The sequence below is a fragment of the Bison bison genome, unplaced genomic scaffold (assembly GCF_000754665.1).
Source record: "Bison bison bison isolate TAMUID 2011002044 unplaced genomic scaffold, Bison_UMD1.0 scf7180017864280, whole genome shotgun sequence".
NCBI classification, from domain to species: domain Eukaryota; kingdom Metazoa; phylum Chordata; class Mammalia; order Artiodactyla; family Bovidae; genus Bison; species Bison bison.
In genome coordinates, this window is record NW_011494852.1 from 4,446,458 (window position 1) to 4,454,856 (window position 8,399).

An 8,399-nucleotide genomic window follows, 5' to 3' on the forward strand; every position below is an offset into this window, starting at 1 on the left:
GTCACTCCTTCCCGGAGGCCCCTGCTCCTTCGGGCCCCTCAGTTTACCCCAAGTGAAGCCCACCTGAAGATCTACGAATCGGTGCTTACTACTCCTCCTCTTGGGGCCCCTGAAGCCCCTGAGCCAGAGCCTCCTCCTGCCGATGACTCTCCAGCTGAGCCTGAGCCGCGGGCAGTGGGCCGCACGAACCACCTCAGCTTGCCTCGATTTGCCCCTGTGGTCGCCACTCCTATTAAGGCTGAGATGCCCTCCCCTGGGGCTCCAGCTCCAAGCAGTGGGCAACAGCCTCACGCTCAGCTGCAGCAGCCCCTACAGGCCTTGCAAACCCAGCTGCTGCCCCCAGCACTACCACCACAGCAGTCACTACTGCAGCCACAGTTACAGCTGCAGCCACCGCCACAGCAGGCGCCACCACTGGAAAAGGCCCGGATTGCAGGCCTGGGGTCCTTACCACTGTCTGGTGTGGAGGAGAAAATGTTCAGTCTCCTCAAGAGAGCCAAGGTGCAGCTAATCAAGATTGACCAGCAGCAGCAGCAGAAAGTGGCGTCTTTGATGCCGGTGAGCATGGTGCTTTGGCCAGGCCCCTGCATCCAGTCACTCAGACTCAATTCTCTGCAGTCCCTTTGCCTCCTGGCTCTCAGGACACCTTCTAGCATTGCAGGGAACCCTCCAAGCCAGTCTTTCCCCTGTCCCCCAGCTTCTTGGGTTCCTTCCCTGGCCCCATTTGTCCTCACTGTCCAGCCTCTGACCCTATTTATTCCCCCACCAGCCCAGCCCTGGAGGGCAGATGGAGGAGGTTGTGGGGACTGTCAAGCAGATCCCAGATAGAGGTTCTGTCAAGTCGGAAGATGAATCAGTGGAAACTAAGAGGGAGAGACCATCGGTATGGAGTGGGAAGAAGGCCCTCTGGGGAAGACTGGCAGAGGGAGTATGAGGGGCAGCTCTCCACAGGTATTCCTGGTTTCTCCTCCCCCAGGGCCCTGAGTCCCCTGTACAAGGCCCCCGCATCAAACATGTCTGCCGTCATGCTGCTGTGGCCCTGGGTCAGGCCCGGGCCATGGTGCCCGAAGACGTCCCCCGCCTCAGCGCTCTCCCTCTCCGGGATCGGCAGGACCTCAATGCGGAGGGTAGGGGCGGGTGTGTTGTGGGGAAGTTTTGACAGCTGTGTCAAATTTGGGGGTGAGTGAAGGAATCAAGAACCTGGGAGAATGGCAGCTGAGTAGGGTCCTTTGGGCCAGGTGGCAAGTGGGTTGGAGTGCTAGATCTTAGAGCAGACTTGGGAGCACCTGGAGCCTGAGCATGGTGGGAAAGTTGAATGGGATCTTGGGGAGGTCAGGGGACCAAGGTAGAACTGTGCTTTGTGGCTCCATTCCCACCTCTCCACTGCACTAGATACATCATCAGCATCTGAGACTGAGAGCGTCCCATCCCAGTCCCAGCCGGGAAAGGTGGAGTCAACAGGGCCCGGGGGAGACTCAGAGCCTGCAGGGTCTGGAGGGACCCTGGCACATGCACCCCGGCGCTCACTGCCCTCCCATCACGGCAAGAAGATGCGGATGGCACGGTGTGGACACTGTCGGGGCTGCCTGCGTGTGCAGGACTGTGGCTCCTGTGTCAACTGCCTGGACAAGCCCAAGTTTGGGGGCCCCAACACCAAGAAGCAGTGCTGTGTGTGAGTAGCTGGGGCGCAGGCTCCGTTCCCACCCATGGTTGTCAGTCACCCAGGCCTCCTGCCCCAGCAGAGCAGTGGGATTGGCATCCTTGTGGAGAGCTTCCTCTCTTCCCCCAGACCACCAGTCCCCTACCCTGGTGACGTGCTGCTCCCCTCCCCAGATACCGGAAGTGTGACAAGATAGAGGCTCGGAAGATGGAACGGCTGGCCAAAAAAGGTAGCGAAGCTTGAGCAGCATTTCTTTACACAGTCTTACTGAGATGCATGCTGTAGAGGAAACCACGTCTTTCTCTGCTCTCCTCCCTTTGTCTTTGCAGTCCACCACCTTTGTCGTTTTCCCATCGTGCACTTCTGTATCTCCCGTGCTTGTTCTCTTCTGCGCTTTTTTCTGGCTTTTCTCCATCCTACTGTCCAAGTCCTTGGCTGAGCTCAGATCTTACTAAGTCCCCTGTTCCCACAGGCCGGACGATAGTGAAGACGCTGTTGCCCTGGGATTCCGATGAATCTCCTGAGGCCTCCCCTGGTCCTCCAGGCCCACGCCGGGGGGCGGGAGCTGGGGGGCCCCGGGAGGAGGTGGTGGCCCCCCCGGGGCCCGAGGAGCAGGACTCCTTCCTACTGCAGCGCAAGTCAGCCCGGCGCTGCGTCAAACAGCGACCCTCCTATGATATATTCGAGGACTCGGATGACTCAGACCCCGGGGGTCCCCCTGCTCCTCGGCGTCGGACCCCCCGGGAGAACGGTATGAATTGTTTGCTGCTTTCGGTATCAGTCCTGTGTGTGGAAGGGTTAGGACTCCCCAACCCAAGGCTCTGTCAGTCTCCAGGAGAGTGACTGAGTGAAGAGAAGGGCAGTTTTAGTGGGCAGGGAGAACGGGTGCGGGAGGTTTTCAGTAGGTTATTGAACAAGGCTCAAGTCGTCATCATGGACCTGGGCTCATTAAAGGCCTGGGGATCTGGAAATCACATGGGGGTGGTCGAGGAGCGGGAATGGGGCAGAGAAGAGGGGGATCCTCACCACTCCTGTGTCCTGCCTAGAGCTGCCAGTGCCAGAACCAGAGGAGCAGAGTCGGCCCCGCAAACCCACCCTGCAGCCTGTGTTGCAGCTCAAGGCCCGAAGGCGCCTGGACAAGGTCAGCATAGCCCCCACACCAAGAACCTGAGCCCTGTGTGAGGTGTGGCTCTATCCCAAGGAGCTTCCTGGCAAGTCAGGGTCACAGGCTCACCTGAGTGCTATAGTGTGTCTATGTCAGAGGACAGACCCTGCGTGGGTGAAGCAGGCATCTCTCTGTGGAAGGCCAAGTAGAGTCTAGGCAAAAGGCAGGGTGGCGTAGGCTGGGGAGAGGGCAGTGAGAAGTTGGTAAATGGTGGGGCTGCAGCCCTCTTAGCACCACTGTCCCTACCTAGGATGCTTTGGCCCCTGGCCCTTTTGCCTCTTTTCCCAATGGCTGGACTGGAAAACAAAAGTCTCCAGATGGTGTGCACCGGGTTCGTGTGGATTTTAAGGTATGGCATAGGGTGGTGGGCACTGTGCTGGGAAGAAACGTGTTGGTTACGAATGAGAACCTTGGGCTTTAAGTTTGGATCTTGCTGTGTTCCTGGCTGCTCTCTGATTCTGCATCTTCTCTTCCCTCAGGAGGATTGTGACCTGGAGAACGTGTGGCTGATGGGTGGCCTAAGTGTACTCACCTCCGTGCCAGGGGGACCACCCATGGTGTGCTTGCTGTGTGCCAGCAAAGGCCTGCATGAGGTTGGATCCCTTTCCCCTCAAGTCTCCATTAGCCCTGACTGCCTGGTGTTTGGGCCCTTTAAAGAGGGTCACCCTCCCTGGCCTCCTGGCCCCTCACTCTGCCCATTGTTCACTCTCCCCACTCCTAGTTGGTGTTCTGCCAGGTCTGCTGTGACCCTTTCCACCCATTCTGCCTGGAGGAGGCCGAGCGGCCCCTGCCCCAACATCATGACACTTGGTGCTGCCGCCGCTGCAAGTTTTGCCACGTCTGTGGGCGCAAAGGCCGGGGATCCAAGGTTTGGGCACAAGGGCCATGGCAGTGGCCGCATGGAGGAGAGGGGTGTCTCTGAGCCGGTAGGTTTTACCATTACTGTCTTTCTCCGATATCCTGCAGCACCTCCTGGAGTGTGAGCGCTGCCGCCATGCTTACCACCCAGCCTGTCTGGGGCCCAGCTACCCAACCCGAGCCACACGCAAACGGCGCCACTGGGTGAGAGATGAGGCCCCCTCCCCTGGCTTTGGAGCTCTAATTAATGCCGCCACCACCCCAGGATTGCTCTAGGCCAGGGCTCTTGGGGGTGGGAAGGTGGAGGTCCTCTTAAGAGTTTGATAAACATCACATGTCCTTTTCAAGAATTTTGCACAGATAAGATTTCTGTGCAGAATTTATATGTAATGGTTTTACAGGCTCATGGATTCCGTAGTCCCCAGTTCACAGCCCCCTGCTATAGCCTCATCTCTTCCGTCTCTGCGAGTCTCCACACTTCATCTCTCTCCTTCCCTGCTTCTTTCCCTCTCCATCCTCCGCTTCACCTCTCCTGCACACCTGTTCTCCTTACCCATCCTTCTGCATCTGTCTCCTGCCCACTCGTCTTTGCCCCTCCCCACTTCACGCTGCTCCAGCCTGGTGTCTGGTTCTCCCCCTAACATTGCCCTGTCCCCCCAGATCTGCTCAGCCTGCGTGCGATGTAAGAGCTGTGGGGCGACTCCAGGCAAGAACTGGGACGTCGAGTGGTCGGGAGATTACAGCCTCTGCCCCAGGTGCACCCAGCTCTTTGAGAAAGGTGGGGACCTGGCAGGGGACCGGGGCCCCGGGGGCCACCGGGGAGTGGGCCAGGTTTCTAGACAAGCATTTGGAAGAGATTCTCTCTGCTAGTATTTCTCCACTCTGTTCTCCTCTGGAGCCTTTCTTTCCATTCAAAGTACTCTTTTGTAGGAGCCTATCTAGTACTTAAGAGAGGGACACGGCTCCTCTGAGGGCAGTGGGAGTGGAGGGCTTGGACCCCACCCTCATGGTGGTCCCGGAAGTACCTCCTAGAACCTTAAGTCTCCGCTGAGCTCTCTGAAGACCTGGGCTTCCTCGTTGGCTCAAGCAGCAGGTTTAGCAAGGCTCTTTGCGTTGTGAGCCCTTGGGGCTGCAGAGTTAGGAGAGCATCCTTATCTTTAGCCAGCCTTTGGGGCATGGTAGGGACCCAAGTTGGGCAGGACAGGGCAGCTCGTGCAGCAGTCGTGGGCCAGCTGGCCTCCATGCCAGGCTGCTGAGGGCAGCTCATGGCACCAACCCCTCTGACTTGCCTCTTCTTGCTCTAGGAAACTACTGCCCGATCTGCACACGCTGCTATGAAGACAATGACTACGAGAGCAAGATGATGCAGTGTGCACAATGTGACCACTGGGTGCATGCCAAGTGTGAGGGGCTCTCGGGTGAGTGGACGGAAGACTGGGGTGTGGCCTCAGCCCTGTCCTGCCCCTTGCCACAGGCTCTCAGAGGACAGCGAAATGTTCTTAGTGACCTGGGGCGGTTTGAGAACTTCCATGTCACTGAAACCATTTTTCTTTTTCCTGCCCTGGCCATTCTAGATGAAGACTACGAGATCCTTTCAGGGCTGCCAGACTCGGTGCTGTACACCTGTGGGCCATGTGCTGGGGCCACACACCCTCGCTGGCGAGAGGCCCTGAGTGGGGCCCTACAGGGGGGCCTGCGCCAGGTGCTTCAGGGCCTGCTGAGCTCCAAGGTGGCAGGCCCACTGCTGCTGTGCACCCAGGTCTGCGGGCCCGGATGACTGGACGGGAGGGGCCCAGCCCAGCACGAGCCCTGCTGACTTCCCCTCTTTGCAGTGTGGGCAGGAAGGACAGCAGCTACACCCAGGGCCCTGTGATCTGCACGCTGTGAGGCGGCGCTTCGAGGAGGGCCACTACAAGTCTGTGGTGAGTGGGACACTGAGGAGCCGCTGCGTGCCTGGGGGAGAGGATTGGGGTGGGGGCTCGGGTCCTGACAAACCCCCTTACAGCACAGCTTCATGGAGGACGTGGTGGGCATCCTGATGAGGCACTCTGAGGAAGGAGAGATGCTGGAGCGCCGGGCTGGAGGCCAGACCAAGGGGCTCCTACTGAAGGTGAGCTCTTTGGGGGCTGCCCTCAGGGTGGCTTGCATGGTAGCAGGGAGGAGAGAGTGGGTTCCTGCCCCCACCACCTCTCCTGGGGAAGATAGTTCTTCTCATCCTGTTAACCTGCTCCCCAGCTGCTAGAGTCTGCGTTCGGCTGGTTCGACGCCCACGACCCCAAGTACTGGCGACGGAGTACCCGGCTGCCGAAGTGAGCAAGACTGGGTAGCAGGAGGGGAACCAGGGAGTGAGGGCAAAGGCAGGGGCACCTGGGAATCCGGGGTCCAGCTGGACTGAGAATAGACAAGGAGCAGGGTTAGGGTCTTGGAGGGCGTGGGACCAGGATGAGAGTCCCCAGTGGTTCTAGATGAGCAGAGACTCAGATTGTGTGGTTAATTCTTTCTTTGGCTGTACATTATGCAAGGTGGTGCTGGGGACAGCAGTGGGCAAGCCATGTTTGGGGGGTTGGGCAGACACTGATAACCTGGACAGTTAGGGCTTTGATGGGGAGGCCCAGGGGCTGTGGGAGCTCAGAGGAGGTGCCTGCCTAGGAGCCTCAGGCTTGAGGCTTTCAGAGAAATGACATCTAAGCTGAAAAGTGGAGGAGACATATTTTGGGCATGAAGAACAGTCTTTTATGTGGCAAAGGTGGCACGAGAGGGTCTGGCTTGTTTGGAAGGCTGAGAGAAGTTGCACATAGAGGACAGAGGGGGTCATGGCATAATCAGGTTGATACTACGGGTGGGCCCCAGTCCAGCACCCCTGGATAGATGTGTCAGAGGCTGACCCTGCCTGTCCACAGCGGAGTCCTTCCCAATGCGGTGTTGCCCCCGTCCCTGGACCACGTCTATGCTCAGTGGAGGCAGCAGGAACCAGAGACCCCAGAATCAGGGCAGCCTCCAGGCGATCCCTCAACAGGTACTGGGCAGTTGGGGCTAGAAGCTTGATCGCTTAGTTGGTGGGCCAGGCTCCAGGTCCTCATTCTTGGACCGTCCTTCCCAAACCCCTACCAGCTTTCCAGGGCAAGGATTCAGCTGCTTTCTCACACCTGGAGGACCCCCGTCAGTGTGCACTCTGCCTCAAATACGGGGATGCGGACTCTAAGGTGAGGGCTACTGCATGAAGACCCAGGTTGTAGGGTCTGGTCTCTGACTCCTCCCCTCACACCACGACTCTGCCCCCAGGAGGCGGGACGGCTCCTGTACATTGGGCAGAATGAGTGGACACACGTCAACTGTGCCATTTGGTCAGCCGAAGTGTTTGAAGAAAACGATGGCTCCCTCAAGAACGTGCATGCTGCTGTGGCTCGAGGGAGGCAGATGGTGAGGGCGCGGGCCTGAAGAGGGGGCAGTTCTCGGGGACTGGGGTGGGGTCCAACTGCAGTAGAGACAGCTCTGGTTTCACAGTCTCTGCCACAGCTTGTCCTTGGTGCCTCTTCTGGCTGTCCAGGACTCTAGTGCTGCAGCGAAAGCAAGTCTTTTCCTATTTGTGCTCTCTGGCTTAATGTGGGCCTGAAGCCTCGGAGACTAAAAGTTAGATGATCTCCTGTTACTAAGCTTGTGTGGCATTTACCTCTTACTGCATCCCTGTGAGGTGAGGTACTGCGTGGGAACCCCCCCTCTGTGCGGTGCCGCCAGCTCACCCTCAGGAAGCAGGATGAGAGAGACCTGCCACAGTGGGCAGATGGGAGGGTTCAGTGAAGTAATACGGGCTCCGCGTTAGAACAGTGTGAGGAAACCTTAGCTCCTGTTGTTTTTCTTCCCGCTGCAACTCTGATTCAAGGAGTCTGTGCTTGTTTTGATGTATGCCTGGGCCTGGATGCCACTGGTGGGGAGTAATGTGCTGTTGTTCTGTGAGGTGCTAGGCTCGGCAGGGGCCCAAGAAGTCTTTGAGGACAGCGATGCTGGGTGTCAGGCCCTGGCTTCCTCGCTTAGCAGCCCCTTCTGCCCATAGCGCTGTGAACTCTGCCTGAAGCCTGGTGCCACAGTGGGCTGCTGCCTTTCCTCCTGCCTCAGCAACTTCCACTTCATGTGCGCCCGGGCCAGCTACTGCATCTTCCAGGATGACAAGAAAGTGTTTTGCCAGAAGCACACAGACCTGTTGGATGGCAAGGTGGGCCCTCACTTTGGGGACACAGTGCCCCACTGCTCGCTCTCTCCTTCCTCTCAAGGATCCCCGTAGCCCCTCGGGCCTCACCCAGCTGCTTCTTAGTATCTCTTCCTTGTTCCCTTACCCTCCGCCCCCAGTGCTTTAGTCAAGCCCCTTGACTGACCAGTCTGTGGAGTGAGCCTTCCCTCACATCCCCCTCACCCCCTCACCAATCTAGCAACCCCATTTGCCACCCACCTCCCAGGAGATCGTGAACCCTGACGGTTTTGATGTTCTCCGCCGAGTCTACGTGGACTTTGAGGGCATCAATTTCAAGCGAAAGTTCTTGACGGGGCTTGAACCTGATGCCATCAATGTACTAATTGGTAAGCAGCTTGCTTTCTCCCCTCATCTTCCTGACCCTGCCTAGGCCCGCTCTCCTGACCTCTCCCACCCACCTGTACCATAGGCTCCATCCGGATCGACTCCTTGGGCACTCTGTCTGAGCTCTCATCTTCCCCCTGAACGTG

The 8,399-nt window shown here is 58.2% G+C and overlaps 1 protein-coding gene across 1 annotated transcript in view; it reads left to right on the forward strand.

Annotated features, from left to right (window-relative positions):
- The window catches only part of KMT2B (lysine (K)-specific methyltransferase 2B), a 19,826-nt gene that overhangs the window by 2,731 nt on the left and 8,696 nt on the right, over positions 1–8,399 (forward strand). The window contains 23 exon segments of the mRNA XM_010849295.1: positions 1–558; positions 770–883; positions 977–1,127; positions 1,393–1,672; positions 1,834–1,889; positions 2,133–2,411; positions 2,707–2,801; positions 3,076–3,174; positions 3,305–3,418; positions 3,547–3,693; positions 3,792–3,887; positions 4,344–4,461; positions 4,988–5,101; positions 5,258–5,442; positions 5,516–5,605; positions 5,689–5,793; positions 5,919–5,992; positions 6,584–6,699; positions 6,795–6,886; positions 6,966–7,103; positions 7,735–7,893; positions 8,135–8,255; positions 8,339–8,375. The exon segment at positions 1–558 is cut by the window's left edge and continues 43 nt beyond it. Of these exon segments, the coding sequence (XP_010847597.1) occupies positions 1–558; positions 770–883; positions 977–1,127; positions 1,393–1,672; positions 1,834–1,889; positions 2,133–2,411; positions 2,707–2,801; positions 3,076–3,174; positions 3,305–3,418; positions 3,547–3,693; positions 3,792–3,887; positions 4,344–4,461; positions 4,988–5,101; positions 5,258–5,442; positions 5,516–5,605; positions 5,689–5,793; positions 5,919–5,992; positions 6,584–6,699; positions 6,795–6,886; positions 6,966–7,103; positions 7,735–7,893; positions 8,135–8,255; positions 8,339–8,375 (3,338 nt within the window).